The following is a 27696-nucleotide window of genomic DNA, read 5'->3' as shown; positions in this document are numbered from 1 at the left end:
TTCCTGTAATAGTAAAGATAAATACTAAACTTGGAGAAAAACAAAAGCTCGCAACTTTTCAGCAAGGAATACTTGAAAAATTCTAACCTTTTACTTAAAATACACAAAGTTTTAAAAACGCTGTATTTCATCTTAATAAAAATACACAGGACGCAACATAGAGAGCGACTCCTAATTTAGTAAACCAATCAACTTAAATTAGCGCAAAAAATATTAAAAATAAATTACTCGAAAAGAGAAGACTTGTAAAAATGGCAAAAAACACGTTTTTTCACAACAAGGCTAAATTAAATAAATCTACAAAAAAAAAAATAACCGCTAGAATATCTAAAGAAGCAACACATTTTCTCCACTAATCAGACTGACAATTAAAGATGATGCAGATACTATATATTATATATTTAATGGAAACTTCCAGTGGAAATACCTAGCTAAGTTTGCAGATGACACTTTGGACATATCTAGAAGACATCATCTGTTATTGCTTACTAATAACAAATATACTTAATCACAATTTACTATGTTTTGGATTACGCGCATGATTGATACTAAAATCAACTTGTTAATTAATTGAATTATGGATTTAGAGCACGATCGATAAGTCTCGAGTGAGCCCTACATAGGCTATATGCTCGAGTGTTTTTCCTTAGGAGCCCCTTGAAGAAAGCCGAAAAGCTTTGATCTCACCGACATCAAAAAATTCATCCAGCCTACAGCTTCATGCGCCTCTACCTGACAGCTCCGACGGCCAACTGTTGGCTTGCGAAATGGTTTTCTGACCCATTGAAAGTGAAATTGTACACTACGTTTTGCAGCGTCATTGTCAGTGGATAATAAAGCAAAACCTCTTGTGTACCTATCACAATATCTGCCGCTTCTGTTAGATTTATAAATCTATAAATTAAAAATAAGAGTCATTTTTCTCCCTCGGAAAATATACATAAAAAATTCTTTCCAAAAAGAAATTGCGAATTATTTTAAAATTATATAACAATAAAAAAATCGCTTCAATGGAGAAGTTCCGAAAAATGTAATAAATATATCACGATAATTGCGATAACATATTGTATATTTAATATATTATTAGCAGTTTTTTTTTGAGAAAAATATATATAAACATGGAACAATCTTATAATGAAAATTTGACATAAGAAATAATCCTAAATATTTATTTTAAAACAAGGTTTTTAAAATCAAAAATAAATAGAGAATATAGATTACAATGAGAAGAGACGGCAATACTTGGCAAAAAATAATTTATTTATTAATTATCCAAATAGTGTTTTTTTCTGAATATAAGCGAAACTTAAGATGGCAAAATAAAATGTATGATTTAGTAATTATTTGTGTTTTATTTTTATTTTTTAGAAATGTTTTATTTAAGTGGCGTATGTTAGCAAAATTTTGTGGCTAATATAAATATTGTAATTCTTCAAATAGTCATTGTAAGCTTAGTAAAATATAATATAATACCATTTAGTTAAAAGAAGTAATTAAAAATATTGTAAATGATCCAGTGCTAAAATATTTTTATGAACTGATAAAATCTTCACTCATATTAATATATAAAAAACAAACGTTTAAGGATTTCCCACTTTATTTTATCTTAAATAATATTCATTAACGTTCAAGTGAGAGAAAAAAATTGTTACTTGATATCTGTTTAGACGTTTCTATTTACTTTTTTTTTATATTATAGTTGTGATTTACATAAAAATGTAGAATTTGCACTGTGAATAGTAAATTATCTGTATTTTATTTTTTAAATATAACAGCTAAAGGTTGTCGATCACTGCGCATGAATGACAGCATTTTTGCTCGTGCAAGTTTGTCAGATATGTGCACCTGACGAGGTGGGTAAGTTACGCGGAAAAAATGTTGTTGGCGCACGCGACTATGCGACTCCGTGACGAGGATTTCGAATTGAGAAAAATCCACAGATTCTCAAACTGCAGCAGTAAACGTCCGTATACATTCAGGGAAAAGTATCGAATCAAAGCACTCGCGCTGATAAGAACTAAACGTGGACTATTTAGATTAAAACTCTAAAACCAAGCACTGTAGTTTGACAAGTTCTGACATTAAGCCCTTTGAGGATTAGGGTTTATATTCATTATAAGTAACACGGCATTTACAGAAACCAATTTGTGTACTTACATGTATGTTTGCGGTTTGATCTCGTGCTAATTCTGAGCTAGAGTTCAATCGCAAGGATATGTTTTGCTAAAGAATAGTACTATATAAATAGTAAGAAATTTGCTAAAGAATAGTTCTATATAATAGTTCAATAGTAAATTTAATTGAAGTACGTTTTAATAATTAATAATAGGCGTTCTTGAGCTTCCACAGAATTCCTAAATTTATTATAATGATTGACATAAGTCGCGCTAAATTAGGATGTTACAATGTATATGGTTAAAAATGTTGTTTAAAAAAACTTATATTTTTGTGTTTTTAAATTGGCGAGTGGCAAAACAGATTGCGTCAAAGATAGCGCATTGGTCAGTTTAAATAGTGTAAGTAAATGCAGACAAACTATGGAGCAATATGTGTGTTGCGATGTCTGTTTATACATATTCTTCTTCTTAGTTTGTATTTTGGACTTGAACTAATAAAAGTTCTGAAATTATAATTACTTTTAGAACTAATTCATTGAGATAGGTTTGGGTTTGAACAGCAAATTAATGTTTCGCAACTGTCAAATTGAGTTTTATAGACATTTTAGAGCAGCATATTAACGCCGATTAGTTAAATTATATTTTCGCTAGAGAAAATACATATATACTGTTAAAAATATATTTGGACTTCACTAGTGAAAATGTAACTTTACTAAAAAATACAGATTCACTGTCATCGGATGTGAGTATGTATGTAAATATATATATATATATATATATATATGTAGTAATATATATATATATATATATATATATATATATATATATATATATATATATTACTACATATATAAAAATTGAAATCATATCATTTTACTAGCACCTGCCAGATAATTTATATTTTCACTGGAAAAAATCTACTGATGAAAATGTATTTCAATATGATTTTACTGAAATTTTTTTTTTATTTTTTTTATTTTTTTCGATTAAATTAAGACCATCGTGGCCTAACAGGTTACCCCAATGCGCCACGATGGTCGAAAGCAAATTGTAAATTTATAAAACATAAAAAAACGTATATATATAAATAAATATAACAATACTTAAACATACAAAAAAAAAATTATAAAATATTAAAATTAAAAGATATAAACCGGATCAGGTCCTCGTAGCTAACATTAAATAAATCAATTTTCAACGCCAGCGTATTAAGGAGCCGTATGGCCACAGCCATAGGCGAGTCGGCAAGTGCGGATGTCTTAACCCTAACTGCCATCAAAAGAGGTCTCGATCGTGATTCTCGAAAATGTTCCGGAACCCAAAACTGGAATTCCTCGAGAATAGCTGGATTGTCGACAGCACCTTTTAGTAGTTTGAAAAAATGCTTAGCGACATACAGCTTTCTGCGAGAATTCAGCGAATCATATCCCAACGCTTCTAAAAGAATGGCGCTAGGATATAAGAACGGATAATAACCAAATGTCCTTTTGTAAAGGTATCTTAAATACCTTTTTTGAATTTTTTCCACTAAAAGGGAATATTTGGCTATTCGGGGATTCCAAATTATAGATCCCGATTCAAGAATGCTACGAACTAAGGTGTCATAGAGGATGCGAATAACTGACGGATCGTCAAAGTGAAAGGCATTCCTCATAACAAAGCCGAGCATCTTGGAAGATTTATCACAGACGTCGTGTATGTGTAGAGAGAACCTCCATTTGCTCTCGAAAGTGATTCCGAGATCTTTAATGGAAGTTTCTCTAGTCAAAATGTTACCACCGAGATGATAGAAATAAGCTGATGGCGAACGGGATCGAGAAAATGACACAGTATGGCACTTTCCGACACTAAAGGGCAGACGGTTAACGGAAGCCCATCTCCACAGAGACTCTAAATCACTTTGTAGAGAGAAGGAGTCCGCAATAGATCGAATGCATTTATATAATTTTAAATCATCTGCGTACAGAAGAAAACTTGAATTTTAATTGCTGTATTTATGTCATTAATAAATAACACAAAAAGCAGAGGTCCCAGATTGGATCCTTGAGGAACCCCCGAAGGGGTAAAATATTTTTTTGACAATCGGTCACCATAGGTTACAAATGACATATTTAAAAAAATATTATCGGGATAGATTCGAAACTGTTTTTTCTAAATTTTTTTTAGGTGTAAGTTCATGAAACTGAATGTACTATTTATGTATTTTGCTGCATTTAATTATCGATAATATAATTCATAAAAATATTAAATTTATATAATTTTATTTTTTTGTAAATATATTCTTGCCATAATTTTTTCCAGAATCGGACCCCTCAAGGAGAATGGGCTCTGGGAATTTGTCCCCTCTCCCCCACTACCTCTCGGTAGGTCTGTATACAAAATAAATATTGCGATAAATATCTGATCCTTCTTCTAAACATATTAGATTTTTAGCAACTATTAATATTTTAAGAAATTTATTTAGATACATTACTCTGAAAATGAGTATCACTATATTTTTATTAATTCTTGTAAATAATAGTACAATAAATTTAAAGTCTGTCAACATTTAACTATACCTATTACTATTATAAAAAAAATTGGTATAAATCCTTGCTTTTACATTTATGGCAATCATATGAAAAGTAAACGATCAGAATATCGGAACAGGATGTGAAGTCTTTTTAATCTGTGATCAATCGATACTTAAGTTTGTGTTTTCGGCTCAATCTCAAGTAGGATTCCGTTCAACTATTTTTTTTCTCGCACAGGTAAATGGTGAGAGGGAACACCGAAGCCAATAAAGCGTGTGTACCTTGGCGATGTACAAACTGTTTGTCCGGGTAAACATTTGCCGCCGCTCTTGTACGTCCCCACGTGGCGCGGTGTTAATCAGCGATTATCACCTGAGGCCAATAACAATAAAAGACCCGCGGGCCGCATTAATTGACTCCATAACAATATTACAACAAACGCGGCAAACAAACGAAAAATAAGTCAGTAAAACAAGAAACTACTTTGATTTCAAACACACAACAGTACGAAGGCGGCGAGATGAAAGGAAAGCGGCCTCTTTCACCGGACTACATGGTGTTTGTAAGCGAATTGCAAAAAAATATAATAATAAATATCCCATTCGTAATGTAACGTGAGAATTCAATTCGCACGATATCTTAAAAACGGAGTTATGCTCCAATTCGTACTTTATTATGTTTATGATTTATTCGCGCCATTTCAAAGATAAGTTTACGTAACCTATATACTATATAGGAAACAGGAATTAATCATATTTTTGCCTCTTAATAATTGATCTCACTAGTCACTTCTTATTAAGAAAGGAATATATTTGATGACCAAGCAATTAGTTCCTTAAAGATATTATAATGTAGCAATGTCGTTCAGAAAGAATAGATAATCAAATAATATAAGCTGTATTTAGTTTACAATTTAGTTAAAAATAGATAATTATCAAATAATATAAATTTTATATGTGAGTACAAAACGGCAGTTAAAGCAGTAACTTTTTTAATAAACTAAATAATGAGTATTGATAAGTGACATATGATGCAAAGGCAGTTCAAATAATTTCGTTCTTTGAATGTCTTTAAAAAAAGAAGAATCAAAAAACGAGCAAATGACCGTGTTATTTGAATCAAAATAATGCACAAAATTTAATCGTAATAAAAGCTTAATAAATGAGTGCCGCTCGAATTAAATAAAAACAGCAAAATCACCATTAAGAAAAATATTCTGAGCTTCTCATACGTAACAGAAACAATCTATTTCTTGTTCATATTTTTACGTGTCACAAAAAGTGAATAATTTACAACATAAACGAAAATTATACGAACATTATAATTCAAAATCTTCTACAGAAGTTGCATGTAATCAAGCTGCTTTAGACGAGAAACAAAAGTTTGATCTATGTTTTTTTTATTATACATGTATGATATTCTCTATGAGCTAATTTAGCTCATTTTATAATTATTTATCAAGATATTCAAATATGAGATAAGGAAAATCTAAGAAAAACTAAGCTGTAATAATCGATAAGAATAATAATTTTGTAATAATCACTAATTCCAACCTCCCAGATACAATATAAATTGAAAAACATATTAGATTCTAGACCAGGTCTTTCAGGTTTAGGCACCGACTTCTTTTACTCATGATATTTTAATTAAATTCCTAACATTTTGTAACGAGCGGCAAAAATTTACTTCATTACGGCAATATAAATTGGTCTGTAAAACGGATGAGAAATGAAGCATTACAGTATTTTTCTAAATTAAAATTAAAATGATCTGTGCTCGATATCAACCACTATATTTTGTCATAAAAGTAATTTCGAAAGCATAAATTGGAAAAAGGTGCAATTATTTAACCCTTTGAGCAGTATCGCCGTACATGTACGGCGGTCAATCTTTCAATATTTTGAGGTACCCCAGATAGCTAAATATTTACATATTTAACCATAGAAATAATAAATAAAGAGTATTTTATGTATATAATATTTTTTAAATTTGATTTAATGTAAATAGTTTCCATAGAAAATAATTAAGAGTATGAAATAAATAACCATTACAAAAAAATCATATTAATTTTATAAAAAGTATAAAGAGCTTAAGAAATTATATAAAAAAATCCATAATAGATTAATAACATATAAAAAAAAAATGTAAAATAAATTAACGATATTTAATAGTAGAATAGTGTTGAAAGAAATTATTACTACATACTAATACAAAAAAGTAGTAATATAAATCAAAGCAATAAAACGATAATTACAAGAATATATCTTAACAATTGTATAACATAAGCAAAGGGTAACCCACAAAAACGACAACACAAGAGATTGACACTGTACGACACACTGTGGATGATCGAGATATGTAGTACTAAATAAATTGCTACCAACTTTTCGGTGTCTATTTATATTCCAATTGAGCTTCAAAAAACCCGAAAAATAAAAAAATAATTAACATGTAGTTCTGAAAATTTTCTCCAAAAATAAAATACGCATTAAATTTTAGAAAAAGGCAAATCTGTAGATTCTACAACTGCAAAAACGCTGATGCCATTTGCAATAACCTATCTTGGTTAATGAAGTTTTTTTTTTATTAGAACATAAAAGTTAAGTAGCATAGAATATGAGTTTTAAGGTTTGAGAAGCCTAGGGTTGTGACTTCGTAGCCAGTGAGATGCTTAGTGGAATTTAGTAAGAGTTTTATTGCATTATTTACATATGTTACGAACGACGAAAAATGGTGAGATGTTTTCTCACCATTTATCACCCAGTGGTGGAGAAGCTGGCAGAAGGATGATGTTAGTGAAAGATTATCAGAGTTCTGATTGGTGTGGCAGCGATAATATATTCTCCGAGCGGTGGTGGAGAAGCTGGCGGCGGGATGTGTGCGTCCATGATCGTATACTACAGTTATATTTAAAGAAAGAAGATAAGAAAATCTCCATTAAATATTTTTTAACGCTGCCGTTTTGCTAAAAAATCAGATAATACTGTGAAGTTATTCTTTATTCAGCGTATGCGTACTACACTATTATATTTAAAGAAAGCAGTATAAAGAACTTTGATTATAGATCGAACTTGGCGTACTTCTTTTTGTTTTTTCCTTTTGAGGGTGCTTTAACGAAGAGCTTTGTTTCGTTACATGTTATGAGGCAGTAGAGAAATACTTTGTAGTCAGCGACTATCAATTTCTTTACTTCAATTTATTGAAAATTCAGCAATTTTGGAAAATTCAACAAATAACAACTACTTGTTTTATGACAAAAACTCTAGTTATAACTGCTTTGCATGAACCATACAAGATAGAAACTTCTTTATAAATATCCCTAATATAGATCATGTGATTATGAAATCATTCTTATCATTTTTGACGTATTCACAGCACTTATACAAACATTTGTACCACTCATAACACTCGTTGATAAAAACTTTATTTCATCTGTACCCCAAAAAATAATGCAAAAATATAGAAATTGTTAACTTGACAAAATGCGTAGCTAGTTCTTGGCTATCAAACACAAAATACGCGTCTTATATGAATGAAAATTGAATCACATAGTATCTACCAAAGTTAAAAAAAATTTAAAACTGTTATTTTATATCAAACCTCATATTTATGACGGTAATATTAAAAAAAATAAAAAATAAGTGCTTTTGATATTTTTGTATTTCAGAGCTAGATAATAAAATAAAATACCTCAATATTGGTTCTTATAAATACATAAATAAATATAATACCTAGGCATGTGAATCATATTTTACCTTAATTTATTTCACGTGCACGGCATTCAAAGGCGAATGTTTGGCCATTAAAATTTCCCAAATCAAAAGAGCTTTTTCAATTGACCCGCGCGCGATCGAATCGTTCGCGGGCCCGCGGTTTGTAAACACCGTGTTTATTAACTAATTCGGCGAACATCAAACGGAGTTGAAAAAGCACAGCAGGCTCCACTTAAAGCAGGCGAGGGGTAGGGCGCGCGGGAGGGGCGTCCACTCGGTCCACTGCGGATGCTGCATCGCCACAGTACGAACTGAGCCGGGGCTCAGGACCGATTGAAAAGATTGATATAAATACGTTTTATCTATACAGGCTACAGGGTGTACTTTAAATTTTGTGATCCGTGAGATTCCTGATTTTGCAATATATTTTAGGAGCAAGCAACGAAATAATACTAAATTAAAATATAATATCGCATTTTAATTTTTTAAATTCCATTAAAAATAATTTATTTATCTGTGGATTTTGAGGACAATATAAATTTGACCAACAGTTATTAGCAATATTAATTGAAGGTTGAATCTTTTATTAGTGGAGTTGTTTTAAACAATTTAATTTATAAAAAGACGCAGAAACGCGTCACCCGAATTTACGCAAAAATTAAATGACATAAATTCGCATTAACCGGCGCTGAGTTATTATATAAAAACAAAAATAAAACGAAGATTCTAAACAGCCGATGAGAAAAAAATACTAACTGGCAAAGTTAAAATAAAAAATGACAGCTGTCAATTGTCTGATTTTTTCTATTAACCTTGGCACGATTCTGTATCAGCTGTTGTAATAATCAGGTTTTGTTATGTTCCATGCAAAGCAAAGTAAAAGTGGATGTCTGACAATAGATCTTCAAAATAAATACAACGTCTCGAGGTACATAGAATATCAAAAAAATCTTAGGAATCACCTATGCTAAAAGATAAAAATGGAGAAATTATTCTGGATATAGCAGATAAACTGAAACGTTGGAAGGTTAAAATGGTCAATGCTGGAAGTTAAGCTTTACAGAATGACAATGAAGAGATTAATAAAGAACCAGTATTCATGAATGAAGAAGTTCTGTTTGCTTTAAATTTTCCAAAAAAAAGGAAAATCGTTTGAAATTATTTTTCAACGTAGAATTTTTCAACAAACTATTAAAATAAAATTAAACCCTCGTTACGACCAGAAAAATCACATAAAAAATACGAGCTTTGTTCTTACAGTAAATATTCTTCGTCATTGAGAGAATATTTCTTTGTTGCGAAACGGTCACGGATATAATAAATCACCGGATCTACAAGATTCCCGTTGTAATGCAATATGACATTGGACGATGGCTCATCAAGCAAATGTTGCTTTCTAAAGGCGTATGTATATACATCATCCCTACGCTAGCTTCTCTACCACCACTCGCAAAAAACATCTCTCCATTTTTCGTCTGTCGCAATTGTAATATATAATAATTTAATAAAAACTACAAGTTACATACCCTTAGGCTTCTTAAACCATAAAGTGTGATATATCAATATTTTAATATTATCTTTACAATATATAAAAAATCTCTTTTTACATCATTTTTTGTGGCGGATTTGCTTTAGAAACTTTTACTAAAGTTAAATTTCAAGGAAAGATTTTGGATTTAATGTATGTTCTATCAATATTTTAATAGCATATTTACGAGATATTTAATAACATCTAATTCCAACATTTTTTGTGGCACAATTGTGTTAAAACATTTCTAAAAATTATATTGAACTAAATTTTTAATATCAAGAGAAGATATTTAGATGAGCTATATTACGGATTTTGGTTTATTGTGAGATCTATGATTTTTTTAATATATTATAACATATTCTTTTTCACTACTTTTTTGAAGCACAATTGTGTTAAAAGCTTTCTAAATATAAACTTTCGCTTAATTTTAAATAGAAAAAAAATAAAATGAGCTAAATTACGAATTTTTGTTTAAAGTATGATCTATCAATATTTTATTAGAATTTTTACAAGATATTAAAAAATCTTGTTTTCAACCTCTTTTTTGTGGCTCAATTGTTCTTGAACCTTCCTGGATATAAACTTTAAATGTTAAGGAACTATTTTATTTAATTCTGTGATCTTTCAGTATTTAGATAGCACCTTTACAAGATGCTAAAAAGCTCTTTTTTAAGACATATCCATATAAAAAATTTTTTGATAGCAATTAAAAATATAAAAATAAAGATTGCGACCTATCGATATTTTATTATTATCTTTACGCGATATGAGCTTTTTTTACGTTTTTTTTTTATGATAGTTATTATGTTAGAATATTTTTTTCTCGATTTAAAATATGTTCATATTTTGGTATATGATATTTTATTATAAATTAATTAATTATTGTTTTCGTTTGCCAAAATACCGATAAGAGAGTTTTATGAATATTCATCGCCATTAACGGCGGTTATTAATGAATTTTATAGATTTTATATAGCAATAATCGAAATGGCCGTGTATATAATACAATTTTACGATATTGTCCCACTGAGCCGACGTTTAAAACGTCGTAAATAAATTTGCGACATGAAAAAAATATACTATATTATATCACAACTATGGAAATGATTCGTCGCAAGCAATGAAAATAAAATTTTATTACGGACTAACAAACATTTATTGAAATTGCGTAACGTAGAGGCTCGTTAGCGGCGACAATTAAATTTGATTGGTGTGCGATTAGGTTAAATCTTGAATCACATTTTTTTATGATGATAACTATTTTGCTGTATTACAACTACATAACATGTTATTTAAAAAGTAATAAATAAAACGATAAAAAACTAATCAAAGTCAATAGAACTTGTATTTAAATATTTTATAAAATTCAATTTTATTATAGATGTTATAGAATGAAAGAAAAAATCTTGGAAAATACTACATAAAAAAAAAAAATTTTAAAAATATCAAACATTATGAGAACATGATTCAATTTATTTGTAAGATTACAAACTGATTTAAGCTTCTCAGATTTTAAGGTATTGTAATTTTTTTCTGATTACTTATGCTTCGACCAAATATTTTTTTTTAATTAGATGTTCGATTAGGAATGGCAGTTATGCGTATTATATATGTAATTTATTTTAAGCTTAATTATAGTATCTAGCTAATGGAAAAATATAATTGATATAAGAAACGATTTTGGTATTATATAATCGAATTTGTAATTACATATTTTTTATTGCATTTTTATTATGAAATATTATATATAGCATTTATTTAAAGCTAAAATATGAGCTTAATATTTTATTTATGGATTTTTAAAATATAAAAGGATCAATTTTTTAATTAAAAAAAATTACTATTCCTTTGAAAAATAAAATATATGAAGTCTTGAAAAGTAAGATCTAACTATAAATCTAAAAATATATTTAAATCGATTCATATTTTTCTAAGAAAAATATTTTGATACAGTTTAATAAAAGATGATACTCGGATATGTATTACACTAATTATTTATACCATCATGCTATATTTGGCCGCGTAGCAAGAAAATGCCAGATCAACTCGAGTGTAAGGGCGCGTATTTCAAATTGTGCTGCGCGGCATCAGCGTTAACTTTTAATTACACAAGTCATTACGAATTATTACTATAAAAGTTAAACGTACACGTATGTCTATAGACTAATAATTAACGCAATAATAATAAAATTGTATAGTAATCACCTGTTTGGCCGAGTCCATCTTGAATGCGGCGGCCGCTCTTTGATGTTTGTTGGCAGGACAGTCGAATAAATAAAACTAATTAACGTTAATTATTATGCGTATTAATAATATTAGTGTCACTATTAACTTGATTCAAGTCAGGTCCGTTTAACGATTCGGTTTTAGCCGTAATTCAAGTTTATATCCCTTTTTTACAGCATCCATAATAGTGTTTTTTGTCCGGCCCCGCGTTCACGTCCTGATACACATTTCATCTGAGGGCATCGAGAAATATGATTATTAGTATAATTAAAAAATAATTTATTATAATAAAATTATAATTAACATATATACATCCAATTTCATCCAAAAAATGATTTATAGTTAATGTAAAAAATAGTTGATTTTAAATAATTTTAATTGAATAGTGTTTGGTACTAACACTACAGTTTAAGTATAACATAAATATTTTTATTTAAAAAGTAGCATCAAATTGAGCTCACATATAGTAAAAAAGAACTAATAAAAAAACATTATATGTACATATTTCACGAAACTGTATAAAATATTTTCAGGAGCAATTTAGTGATGTGAAATCTAATAATTTATTATTTCAATAAAATTAATTAGAAAAGAAGCTAATAATTTATATATCCTTTTTTATAGTAATTATTTGTTTTTAGTAAGATATCCTGTATTAATTTACCAATAAATTAATATACAATATAAATTTATCTGCGTGCATAAATAATAATTTTATTTGCGTTCACTTGAAAATGTCACTATTTCAACCTTCATCAAACTTTGAATATATTTTTTTAAGACACCCTGTATCACAGATATATTATATTTTAAATGACATTTTGTAAATTTAACACGGGTCGTTGTGTAATTTATCGAGGACAGGGTCGTAAATTGCGGCGAAAGTATATTTCACATAAATATGGAAGAACAGTTTTTTCATTATGTATAAGAATTAATATGATGATTATAATTGTAGCACAATTTAATACGCATTAATGATTTAATGCGGTTATTGGGTTGTTGTTATATTATGTTTTAATGCAAAAAGTCGTACAAGTATGCCGATTATAAACTTTCACTGAAAAGTGATTGATTGCATTTAAAAAACCATATCAGGTTATCGATTTATATACATTGTAAAATATTAATAAATGTACTGTAAACTGTCATGTACTGAAACACTATTTAATGTATGAAATACTAATATTGATTTGGGTTAATTTTATTGGAGACTGTTTTTTTTTTTAATAATACAAATTTATGAAATATTTTGATTTGAATTAAAAGCGGTTTTCATAAAAATTGAAATTATATTTTACAAATAAAAACTACATGAATTAATTTAGTAATTTAAGTAGTGTTACATCTGATGAAGCAAAAGTCTGATATGTTATAGCACTAATATTTTTCGCCTGTGTAATATTATATGAAATAAGTCAAATATCATTTTTATTTTACAGATAAGATTTATCACAGGACCTAAACTATATCAAAATAAAAAATGCCAGGACTAGTTATTGCATTAAATTAATTTATACAACACAATACACAAATAAAATGCTTAAACAGAAAAAGGCTAACATTAACAGACGATTAGCAATGTATTTTTGTGGAGCTATTGTAGATAAAGATTAACGTGTATTTTCTAAACAAAGTTTATTTTTATATTAACATAATAATAGTACAAAGATGAGGGATGATCGACGCAAATATAATTATGCATCGGATGGTTATAACTTCAATAATAAATCTCTCGAAGATATTGAGCGATTTAAGCAACACCATATTGATGAATATTCGTCTAATTACATTTTATGTATTTATACAAATTCTTACGTATTTATGAAGATTAAATTAAATTACTCTCAAAATCTGGCGTTAAAAAAATGTTTAAAATATACTGTAAAGCAAATAGTAGCAATTTATTAGCCTTAGATCGAAAACAGATTGTGGATATATTCTAAAATTATAGATCATGCTCTTTCGACATATCTAAGAGCATTTAGTTAAAGTAATATAGTTTTTTAAATATTTGTTTAATTATTTATATATTCCTTCATAATTTTAGTAGAATAATCTGAAGTTTTTAATTATTAAAAACACTAAAAACTTACCAAATATAAAAAAAGTTGTGTATTAAAACAACTGTGCCTTTTTTATGAAATAATAAAAAAAACTTTGTAATTGCAGAAAATAAAATTCTAGAAATTACTCATATTTTCATATGCAGCTGTGGACTACTTACACAAATAAGGTTCTTACTAAAGGAAATTATTATGGTAATATTTATATATTATATGGTATGATTTATAGTCTAAAAGAATTTACAGTATATTACTTTTAAAATAATTATAATCTTAATATTCAGAGTTCGGTTATGATATTTATATTTTTGGCTCTTTTAAATGTTAACTGTTAATAAATTTTCTTTCATTGAAAATTTAATAATTATGTGAAATTTTAAAATGTTAATTTTAATAACAATATTTCCTTTAACGGTAAAAATTATTTTATGGCTCTTTTTATGATGATATGTTTTAACCCTTCCGTTCAATTATAAACAGATGAGTTGTTCAATTAATGAACCCGACAATACCTTTAACTATCGAGTAGTATTCGTATCAATATAATCCATAATAATTACTTCTTATACATTGATTTTTAGAACACGTTCTCATAACAATGGGTCATATTTTTTCAGCAAATAGACTAAATTAAGATTTTGGCTTGAATATAAATTTCCAAATCCTGTTTAACTAGAAATCTTTCTGAACTATTAGATCTTAAAACCTATGATATTTAATTAAAAATAATAAAAGATTAATTTTATAAAACAAATCATAAAAGTAACATAAAACAATGTTGTATTGAAATAGGTCATTTAGGCAAAATAATGAAAATAAAATATTTGGACAAAATGCAAAGGATTAATTGTATTATATGTCACTACTATAAATGGTTTTATACAAAAATGCGGCTCTCAATATTGGAAAAAATAAGGACGTGCTCGAGATTATTATCCGCATGTTCAATACATATATTTTTTGGCTTATATTTGAGAATGACTATGAAGATGAATAACAATGCACAAATCAGATGGTATAAATTTAATCCGCATTGAATCTGTATACACAGTAATTTTTATTTGTTGATTACATCCGAAATTTGTCATTCATATTCATAAAGGCCACCGGAAAAAAGTCCTAATCAATCTTTATTTAACATTTAATTGTTCATTTTCATAGACGGCAACTAACAAATAATCTAAATACCAAAATAATACTAAATACAAAATATAGATTAATTGGATTTAATTAAAGTTGATTGTTACTTTCAAAATCCATCAATCCAAATGTCGACTTTAATTTTTTTAACAACACTAAAACTATTTTTTTATATATCGCATAAAAATACTATTGCGATATTATAAAATTATTATTAAATTTGCCTAACTAAAATAAAATAATATAAATAAATCACATCTCAATCACAAAAAGATCACAAACATCAATCATATAAAAATGTTTCTTAAAAAAATATCACTCTTTTTTCATAAGGTTCTTTCGGATAATCGTAACTGACAATAAATAACGAGTAATATATTTTATTGGAATAAATTTTTAAGTTGTGCTCTGGCCCCTGGTATAAAAATTTAGGAGGTATCCAAAAGCGGTTGATCAAAGACGATGCTCTAGATTTATTTTTCTAAAAGAATTTTGATCCGAATTTTCGAAAATATTATTTTTAATAATTAATGAAAATGTTTTAATTACAATATTAAATGTATCGTAAATTATGCGAGCGGTACTTGGATTATTTTTTCTGTAATAATAATAATAATAATGTCAATACCGGTATTGACTTTTTTCTCTCTCGGTAATACCGGTATTGAAAATTCCGGTATAATTTCAATCCTTAACCACTTGTCAATTTTCCATGTTCCCAGTAGACAGTTCAGAACTATTACCACACATGCACACTTTCCCAACGAGTTTTCCCACCGCATCGTGGCAATTTATCGATAATGACACTGTAACGAAGCGGATTTATTGAAATGAGCCGCGGCGCCAGGTAGTGTAGCAAGTAGCGGTGGCGGCGGTCACCACAAAGCGCACGTGCTCGCGGACAAATGACAAAAACAAACGAAAGCCGCGAAGGTGACTCACGCCACCGAGTATGTACATATGTGTGCATGTGGAGAGGACGGGGTGCCAAATGTCGGGTGCTGCTAATTGGCGTTTTGTGATTTGGCCGGCCGGTGCCGTCAATGGGTCGATCGGCGGGTCGAGTGGAGCGATGAATGGAAGACAGCGGTCGCCAAACTTTTTGCGATAAAAATAAAGTCTATTTAATCTATTACAAATCTAACCATCATGACAGGGTTTCCCAATGCGCCATGATGGGTTTTATACACAATAGATCAAACATTTCATACATACTTATACACACACATATAGCTTCTCATAGATATTTTGGGAAGCTCGTTGAGAAGCTGGATAGTTTGTATAAGGGGAGCGTTGTCGAGCGCTGATTTTGCGGCCGCAACGGACAATGCTAAAGGACGCGATCGCAACTCCAAAGACCTTATATGGAAAAGAGCAAATGTCTACTTTTTTCAAAGGTTGTTTTATTGTCGAAATAGATAGTGCTGGGCATTCTTTAAAAGCTCAATTAAGGAAAAAAAAATCGTAAAACCAAAATTGTCACAAAAAATAAAGGCAAAAATATTACCTCTTCTGAAAACACAAACATTTTTACCGAAGAAGCAATGTCCATAAAATTAGTGGTTCTTTACATGAAACTGATAAACAATGCATGTATGAATTTAAAATTTTGCGTGATAAGTTATGTATGCCTTTTTCTTAATAAAATTAAAAAATATATATTTTGTGTAAATATAAATTATATTGTTTTATATTCCTCATTTTTGTTAAATGCGAGTTAGGCACAGACACAAGAGTGAAATCAAAATTAAATAAAATGTGACGATATAATTATGTATAATTCTAGAAACGTTTTGAGCATTTCATATTGCAAAAAACGCCGCAAAAACACAAGAGCAAACGTATCACGTGCTTACACAGAACAGATATTTACTAGTCTGTGCGCGCATATCATGTTTACTTTACATAAATTATGTCATAGGCTTAGGGTCAGCAGAATTGTGACAATGTAAAACAAACAGGAATGGTTCAATGTCATTTTTTGACATAGGAAGGGGAGGGGGGAAGGTAAAAAAATTACGAAAAGACTGTGACATAATTTATGGAAGGCTCCAAAACGAAATTTCGTTTTCTTAAATGTCACAAGGATACTAATTTATTACATTACTCAAAAAAAGGAAGAAAAATAGAAATATGTACAAATAATGCATTTTAAGTTTAAAAAATACATCAGTTCCAGATCTTCATTTGAAAACCTTTAATTAGAGTAGCAAAGGTGAAAGTGTGCTATAATATTAATCATGTGATTAAAAATATTCCTGCAAAAAATACTAAAAGCGATTGCAGGTATTTAAGTAATATTTATAATTAAACAGTGAGCATCTATTATTATGAAATATGATACCATAAAGTTGAAAAAAAAACATTTTTGGTTTAACTATTATTTGAAAAGTTTAGATAAAAAGATTAAAAAATTTTAGCATTACTTTCGTAATATTTTTACGCAATTCTAAAAAAATATTTTAAAGCTTTTATGGGTAACCATTTTAAACTTGGGCTAATTCTGTTGTAAAAAATATATTATTCATTAAAAGGGAAGGTACTATATCAAATCAATTTTTCTGGGCTTTAAGATTGATTTAAAATACTAAAAATATTAAACTTCTCACTATGAATCTATTCCTCTATAAGCTCAAAAAAATCTGATTTATTAAGCTTAACAAAATACCTTCAAGATTCTGGCAATTGATTTTTATATAAAAAAATATCATCAGACAATAAATAATACAGTGGAATACATTGAAATGGATAGTGAAGGTGTTTCAAATGATAAAGATTAATGCTATACATTTATAAAATTGTTATGATATTATTTTCTGATAATTTTCCGATAATCCTAATATTTTTTTCTATTTTACAGTTTTTTCTTAATATTTTTAATTTAAGAAAATTGTAAATAAAGATATTAAAAAAACGTTTGTTGGAAAAATAGCCAATGTAAAAAAATGAATTTATTTTTAAAAAATTTTTGTGTATATTATTTTATTTATAATATACATTTATTATGTTTTAATATTTAACGCTTTTATTTAAAACTTAATAATGAAGTATTTCTTTAAAATCAAGGAAAAAAAATAGATTTTACCAGGGCTTCGAACCGGAACTGAACTGAAAATCCGTTATTTTTGTCGGAATAGAACCGGAGCTGAACCGAAAAAATATCAGTTTATTTTGACTTGGTCCACGTTTAAGCACGCAGTCATAAAAATGCAAGCTGTGCAACATTTGAAAAATATTTGGAGCAAATTACAGAACAAGCATAATCATCTAGTGAAACAATGTGATGCAAAGTGTGATTGATCACCTTCTCTGCCTACCCTATATTAATTAATTAGCAATGCTGAAAATCAACGACAGTTTCGCACCGGGTTATGCAACCGCAGCGATGACTCGCGACGGCTCAGGTAGGAGGGAAGACCTAGTTTTATTGAAGTATTTAAGCAAAACCTTTACTATGTAAAGGTCATAATTTCTAATGTACCGAAACTGTTTAGCCTTATGGAACTACTGAACAAGAGCTTAGGTTAAGTCAGTGATTTTTATTACTACCATTGCGATTGAGACTTTGTGTCCCAATAAATGAAAATATTTTATGACACATTTATTTTATAATAATTTGTGTTGTGTTACAATGTTAAAAAAATCGATTTAATATTTTTTATTGACATTATTTAATAAAGCGAAAATTGACACTCAGGAATGGTAGCTTTTTATTCTAATTTAGACCCATCAAAACCGTGCAAAAGAGGCCACGATTTATACTTAGTATTTGCCGCAATGTATCAAGAATCTAAATGAGAGATGAATTAATCTCTCATGGGTAGTCTTATGTTGAATGTGGAAGAAACAATTCATAAGCTATGATAAGCGTTTGAATCTGCAAGCGCAGCTTACAATACTCTCAATACAGATTCTTACCTATCAATGTTTATATTATTGCCGTGTTTATTTATACAATACATATGTACATATTCTGATGAATATGACATACTCTATATTTAGATTTATTGCAATTGATCGAAAAAATGAATACATTTCAAGGTAAAAATCTGAGGTTTGCAAAATTTTCAAAAGGAAAATAAGTCGTCATGCCCTTTGGATTGGAGGTTTTTGCATTGACGATTAAATTAAATTTAGGCAATCGTCAAGGGCAAAAACCAATCGTTTCGCCGGTCGTAAAACCGATTAGGCCCTTGGCGGGTTGCATAAGGGCGGCGTACCGTGAAATTGCTCGGCTACCTGTTGTACGCCGGCCCACGGGCGAAATCACTCCCATTTTACACAGGGTACACGCTGTATAATGGGTGTATACAGTGTGTTGTCGTGACGTTATAGTAGGTGCTAAATGGCAAACCAAGAGGAGAAAGCTCCGTCTGGATCGAACGTAGTCAAAACACAGTCATGTGCATTTTAGAATAATTCGATCAGCCTTTTTTTTAGTAATGCATAAACAGTTAAAGTTATAACTGAGTTGTAACATGGTTTTTCTGATAAACTTATTTAAAATACTGTCATTTAAAAACTTCATTACAGCACCATTTCAGATAGATTAAACAGTTTTTGAAACATAAACTAATATTATTTTTTACTAAGACACTACTTGGGTTCGAAATATAATTGTATTTTTTAGTTAAGTAGAAAACATACACATTAATATAAAAATAATTTTGTGATTTATTAGATTAAAAAAGGTAGCTAGTTATTGCATAGTTTTAAATGAAACGTAAGTGAGAGATACAATGAAAACCTATATAGCAAATTTTCTGACAGCTGTGGGATTATACATAATTTATTTATTTATTAAAAATTATGACCATCATGACCTGACAGGTTAACCTAATGCGTCACGATTACCAAAATATAAAGTATATTACAATTTTAAAAGTTGGATCCTTGAGGTACTCTAGTAGAGGTTTTATATCATTCAGAAAAAGAGTTTTTATCTTGACGAACTGATATCTATTGATCAAGTAATTTGAGAATAGGTTTATAAGACCTTTAGAAAACCCGAAATTAGATTATTTTTTTACAATTAAAGCATGATTAATTTAATCTAATGCTTTTTTAAAATCTGCGTATGACGTCCACTTGTACACCAGGGTCCAATGATCATGACACAAAGTTAGACAAAACCATAAGATTAGTGACAGTGAATTGAGATTGACGGTAACGTGGAAATGCAATGATTTAAAATGTATTTATGTAATTTTTAAAATGTATTTATTAAATTAAATTATCTAACCATTTTTATTATTAACATATGTATCAATTGAAATATCTATAATCTGAAACAATGTGAATATTCCAATTAAATAAAGCTGAGAAGATTTTGAAAGCTTCAGACGGGTTCACAAAGTTATGGTATTTTTAATGATTCAAATATAATATTGCTAGATGCAACTGAGTTGAGTATATATTATATGGACTCTGTAATCAAATATAAAAGACACTTGAAAGGACCAGAAATTTGCAAAAAAATAATAAATTTCAAAAGACGAACCGTCAAAAATCTTTAAATTAATTTGATAGAAAGTAAAGTAACACAATAAAAAAATTAAGATAAAATTATATATAGAAGAGACTCTATGAAGGTAAAAAAAATAAATTTTAAAAACTATTTTTTTTGTGGCTTTAATATTAGTCGTAGAAATAATATTTTATAGAAATGGGTGGATTTTCAGTTACTGATGATGAATATACAGTATTAAATATTTTATATTGCAATATGTAGATTATAGAAATCGACCTCTTAATATTTAATTATACATTTCTATATAAGGTCCAACATTTAAATCGACATATTCATTAGAAGTTTCATATTAAAATTCAGCTTATTTTTTATTGTCAATTAAATTTTATCCACACAACAACTAACGAAAATTAGAATTTCCTATGTATATCTCATATTTATATATAATGCATATAGCAAAACATTTATTAGTACTATTTTGGGGGGAGAGGGAGGGAGGTGCACCAAATTCATGCTTTGCCCCAGGCGCAGCTTTGCCTTCGCATGGCTCTGTAGACAAAGCATCAATTTGTAATATATAAATGGGTTATACAGGTTTAGAAGTTGAGCTAATAAACTATTTTATACTTATTTTAAGGTAAAAAATAAAAAATGAGTTTTTAAAATTTCATCTCATTTAAAAGAACAGTAATTTTAAGGAGTATGTTATAAATTGTTTAGATTTCGATGTTTTATATATATGTTATAGTTAAAGTGTTACATCTCGATCAAAAACGACAGATTAGAAAAGTTTCAGAGCAGAACTGAAAAACAACATTAAACTAAATATACAATTAAAAACAAGACAAAAACTCGAAGAAGAAGCTGATAATTATTTAAAGGACATAAGAACTCACTCGTTCGGCAGTAAGAAATACCTACACAATAGAGAAAAGAAATCTAGTAAATGAAAAAAAAGGCCAAAGAGAATATGGCATCAAACTAGAGACCCTAAGGATAAAAATATTCTAAATAATAAAGAACAACAAATAAAACAAAAGATACAATATATAATTACCTGAATAATTTAACAGCATATAAAGATATTGGATATTCTTTAAAGAAAGCAACGAAAAGGTTAAAAATACCTATAACCCATATGTCACTAATCAAAACGATAAATGGAGATTGGGCGAGAGTTAACAAGCAAATAGCCAATGCTTTTGCAAGCCATCTTGAGAAAATCTTCTAATTTAATGAAATTAAAATACAGGACAATGACACAAAAAGCAAAATAGAAAACCAACGAAATAAAGAAATAAAATATGTAACATCGACAAAAAATCTATAGAAATAATTACTAATATTAATTCAAATCAATACTTATTAACTGGCAAAATTTTAAAGAAGCTTCCATAACTGCCAAAATTATAAAGAAGCTTAAAAAAATGCAACAGTTAAACTAACATATTTATTTACCGCAGTGTTTAGATTAAAACATGTACCCGAAACGAAATATTGGCCATTCAGTGGTCGTTTTTTTAATATTTACGTTTCATTAAATGGTATGCATTTTTCTGACTAAATCCATGTTTAGAATCCACATCAAAAGCAATAAAATTATGCCGTCACCATCGCACTAAAATCGCGCGATTATCTAGCGTTCATATTTAAACTTCTTATAAGAATATTACAAGTGAGAATTTTGCCTAATAAGAGAGCGCGAAAAACAATTATCTCTTCTCAGAAATCAAAAGTTCACGTCAAAAGCAATAAAATTGTGCCGTCGCCAGGGATTTTTTACTTATAGATACACATACGTACATATGTTTTATTTTATAATATGTACATAAATTAATAAATTATAATTATTTTATGCTCTATTTTTTTGTAAATTTTAATCGCGACGGGTGATACATTTATATGTCAATAACTAGAAGGTATGGTCAGTACCCGGTTGGCGAAGAGCATTTTTTTATGAAATAAATATTTTATTAAAAAATCAACAAATTTACTTTAATTGTATCAATATTTTTCACGAATACCAATCATAACGAAGCAAATATTTCACTTAGATGATCAATACTTTTATTGATTATCTAACTATCTAATTTTCCCCCCGATTTGCTTATAAATTTGTCCTGGGTTTCACCAGTCCAAACTTCAGCCAGGATAGCTTAGAATTAAAACTGAATAACGCGAATCAATCTCATTTTAAAAACCTCCATCATCATTATCGTCATTATTATTATTATCATCATCATCGAGCGCGGGAAAGATCAAAGGCACCGCGCCGGCGCGCGCGCGTTTACGTCTCATTTATTATTATTACTACGCACGCACACACATACACACACACAATACACTTTCGCGTGTTCGAAAAAAATCACAAACACACGTACGATCTCGCACTATAGTACGCGCACTATAGTAATATAGTACGGCCGCGCACGCGCACTGTATGGGTTGCCGATGTAGGAGCGCACGCGCAGCCGCTGCGCCGGCTGATCCTCGACTGGTTGTTCTCTCTCTATGGACTGACCACTCGGGGACGGAAGCCCATTGAGAGGAGCCGCGAGCGAAGCGCGTGTTAACGAGGATCAACAATGCCTTTTTGTGGGCGGATTCCTCGGAACTCCCCCGCGGTGACGCGATCACCGAACGACGGGGTGGGAGCGCGGCGGTGCTCTTTGATCACGCCGGGGCCGGTTTTAGAGGGATGGGGCGCGGGCGTGTTTTGCTTTTAATGATATAATGATGATTGAAGATTAAGAAAAGAGCGGGTAATATGCGGTAGGAATAAACTGATAGAATTGAGCTAAAATAACTCTGTAAATAGGGGCAGAGCGAACCATATAGGGCGAGAATGGTCAGATCCGAATAATCTATTTAGAATCAAAATTGTTTTTATTAAATATTAAAAATTTAAATTTCAGTTCAGTGCTTTTTCAGTTCAGTTCAATCATTTTTCATAGAAGAACTTATTTATTAAGATCTGTCGGTCCCTCACTATCGTGATGTACCGGGGGCTAGTGAGTGTACGAGTACCGGACCCTCAACTTTTTTGATTATAATTTTTTTAAAATTAGTTTTAGTATTTATTTATTAAAAGTATATATTTAATTCATTGTGTATCTGTGCGCTATATTGTAGAGTATAAGTTTGATGAAAATGTACACTAAACTCACAGAATAAAGAATATACAGAAGCGGCGTTCGCGGTTAAAAACTTCAACTTTGTCATGCCATGTGAAATGGATCTCCACATTATTTTTTTAAAATTCGGTTGTGTATTAAATATTATAGGGTGTAAAAGTCATAGTAGAAAACTACCAAAGAATTTAAATGGCATAACTTTTCACGTGTAAGAACATATTAATACGTTTTACCTAATCCAAGAAAATGTTTGACAGGGCCGAACTTGACCGATATTTTCAACATGAAAATTTATTTTTAATATCTATATATACTAATACGTTTATTAGATTAAACTTGCAAATACAAATAAATAAAAGTTTGAAATCAACTATATACCGAATTTATTACCAAATTAAAAATTAATTATACCGAAAATATCTTCAGTGAAATATTAAAAAAAATAAAACACATTTTTAAAATTATGTGCGAACTGTATTTTTTTGAAATGCCTTTGTTTTAACTTCAGATTTTCCAAAGATAAATGGAAGACTGCTATTAATAGACCACTTTGGACTCGATAGAAGTATAGTCCGTCCAAGATGTTAACGTTCATCATCGTTGTGTTGGAAACAAGGGTGCGTGTACGCATGCATGCATACATATACAGTTTTCCGCGAATTTGTTTACACCGATAGGAGAACGTTACCAGTAATAAATCAGGGCTGTTTTAAGGGTAGGGTGACCATACGTTGGAAATTAAATTAAAAAATATAATATGTTATATTTTTATTTTAAATTATTGTCATGTTGTGTTATTTTGTAATCAATAGAACAATTATTGGTATTTTAAAAAAAATATTATATTAAACAGATATTCAACCTGGAGAGTGATTCCAAAATTGCTATCATGTGTTTGAGTAAAATATGTATAAAATAAATAAAATAAGTAAGAAAGTGATATTTTACATTATTTTCAACAAATTAAATTAAAATAGGAAAAATTAATTGAACGTTAAATTTCACATGGTCACCCTATTATATTCTCACCAATACTGTAGCAATGAGCGTTCATATCTTGGATGAACTATACAATTTGTTTGCAACATTTTGCATTACATTTATTTTCACTACCAAAAATGATTTTCGAACAATTAAAAAACATGCAGTACTTTCAATTAATTTACAATCGAATAATACAAATAAAGATTTTACGTCCTCTGCAATGAACTTTCAGATACTGTTTCAGAATATCAGGAAATAAATTTACAAGATAACCCAATAAAATATGCACATTTTTTTCAGAAAATTGGTTTAAAAAGTTCAGATGCATTCAACAAACAAAAAGACGGAATAAAAAAATACTGACCTTAAAAATCAATGGTTAAAATAATAGAATGTGAAATTTGCTGTGATATTGTATTTTGTACATTAATCGACTTGAAACATAATGGAGATTTAATATATCCATCAGAAGATGTCATCTGTATTTGTTTCAAAACTGAAATTTACATTAAACATATTATTAGTTTATTAGTGCCAAAATTAATTAAAAAGCAAATTAACAATATGGTATTAAAATCTTTCATGCTCATACATATTTTCCAAGATTTACCTGATCATATGTTTGACCAATTTCCAAAAGAAAAACATTTAATAGAATTAATTAAAGTAATTTCTGAAAAATATTTAGATGTTAGAATATATTTTATAACAAAAACTATTACATATAAATATTCAAAGTAAAGGTAATTATTTTAATAAACTAACCTATTTCAAAGGTAACCACCTACAAAAAATATAATTATTGTCAAAAAATAGTATTTATCTACTACATACCAACAGCTATGCAATAAATTACACCACAGTTTTTTAAAGTTGCAGCTTATCACGAATTCAAATTAGCAAAAAATATGCTATAATAAAATAATTAAATTAAAAAACTATAATTAAAGTCAGTTTCTTAACTTAACAATAATTTATTTATTAATATGTTTATTTCTATTTCAAGAATATTATTTAAAAAAAATATATTTTTTTGATTTATGCAATAAATTATAGCAAAGTTTATTTTCAAGTTGCAGACTATCTAAATTATAATTGCCAAAAAATATACTTTAATAATAAAGAATTTTCTTATGATATTTAGCTACTTGTATATTATTTGCTTACGACGCTTTATCACTATGGGCACATTTTATGTTAGTATGAGAACGTCATTTCCTCACGCCCAACGTCCTGTTACAATTATACATATGTAAGAATATAATATATGTAATGTTAATAAAAATTGTATTTTTAATTATTTTTCAAAAGCAATGATGAATTTGATGTATTGAAAATAAAAATACTCACTTTTCGGTCTCGGAGCTCGTGGACGGAACACATAATTTGAAGATTTCATTACTAAGATTGTTGCTATAGTTTAATCAGTGTATACTTCTAATACTTTTCCATTTTCACAGTTAAATCGTAGCTTATGAATTCAAATCGATCCCCACGTTATTTTTATTTTTACAAACAACTGTAACGTTGCTACCGGTTACCTTGTTTAATATTTAAATGCTGATTTTTCATTGGTCGACAGTTGAAGCCTTAAATAAAAAAACAAAAGAATTAAATACAGACGGTTCGAAAATGAATTTTGATTTTTATTAATTATACTTAAATATATTTTCTTTGTTTATGTTCATACAGAACCTAGAACAATATTATATATGAGATGTTAATTACTGGAATCTTTTTTCATTGAAGAATTTATTCATTGAAATATATTGTGGATTCTGCAAATATAGAAAAAAACACTAATTTTTAATATTAAGATTGATACTTGAATACTTACCATCTTCATGAAAGTGCTGTTCTAGTTATGTGAATATTTAATGCAAGCTTAGTGAAAATTGCGAATTAGATCCTCAAATATTGTATGTTGGCAGCAAAGTTTTTTATATTTATATATTAGGGCTCTTGATTATTTCGTAAAATTAACACTTATCCGCAACTTCTTTTAAATAAACATAAACTTGTAATTAATTAGCATTTCTAAAACGACCGATCTTAACACATTACGTAAGTGTAATATTCTCTATTAAGTTTTTGGAATAATTAGAACATCTAAATCATATATATATTTATTATACTAGAAAAATTTAAAGTGAATCTCAATTATTGTTTTGTGCTAAGTAAATAATTATTAAATATTCTGAAGACTTTTTTTTAACACGTATTTATTATTATTTATATTATATTTTTATTATTATTTGATCTACTCTTTATTTAATTACTATTATACAAAAAGAACTGCTCTTTTATAAGAAAACTTTTCACCGACTATGGAAAATACGATTAATCCGACCAACTCTCAAGAGACAAAACAACAACAAAAAGTTGCTTATTCTATAACAGCCATAATAAACCTTAACCTTGTTAAAAAAAGAGTTTGCTAAACAAGAATAATAAAAAATAAAACAATTTACGTAATCTTATATTATAAATATGTTACGTAAGTAAGATAAACAAATAAATATAATCAACTGCAAATTACAAATTTTTTTATATTATGATATTTTTAATAAATATATTTTATATTAAATATAATAATAATAATACTATTGTACATTTATTTCAATTAAATATATTTGACTTTATTTATATCATTATTGATATAATATTTTATTCATATTTTATTTGCATATTTAATCATTCACTCAAAAATACATTTCATTACTGTTATGAATATGTCACAGGTAATGCGTATTTTTCATTAAAATTATATTTTTACTATTATATATAATTTCACTAACTAGG

At 28.5% G+C, this 27696-nt stretch overlaps 1 protein-coding gene across 1 annotated transcript in view; it reads right to left on the bottom strand.

The window, feature by feature from the left end:
- Notum (palmitoleoyl-protein carboxylesterase notum) overlaps positions 1-23294 on the bottom strand; it is a 62955-nt gene extending 39661 nt beyond the window's left edge. The window contains exons 1-2 of the mRNA XM_088189276.1: positions 23158-23294; positions 12080-12333 (exon numbers count right to left, since the gene is read on the bottom strand). Coding sequence (XP_088045402.1) covers positions 12080-12097 — 18 coding nt within the window. The 5' untranslated portion in view covers positions 12098-12333; positions 23158-23294. The remainder of the gene's footprint in view (positions 1-12079; positions 12334-23157) is intronic.
- Between the last annotated feature and the right edge of the window lie 4402 nt (positions 23295-27696).

Source organism: Plectrocnemia conspersa, unplaced genomic scaffold (assembly GCF_051122295.1).
Source record: "Plectrocnemia conspersa isolate PC_06_02 unplaced genomic scaffold, ASM5112229v1 ptg000001l, whole genome shotgun sequence".
Taxonomy (NCBI): domain Eukaryota; kingdom Metazoa; phylum Arthropoda; class Insecta; order Trichoptera; family Polycentropodidae; genus Plectrocnemia; species Plectrocnemia conspersa.
The sequence above is the reverse complement of the archived record's forward strand: the minus strand, read 5'-3'. Positions and strand labels throughout refer to the sequence as shown.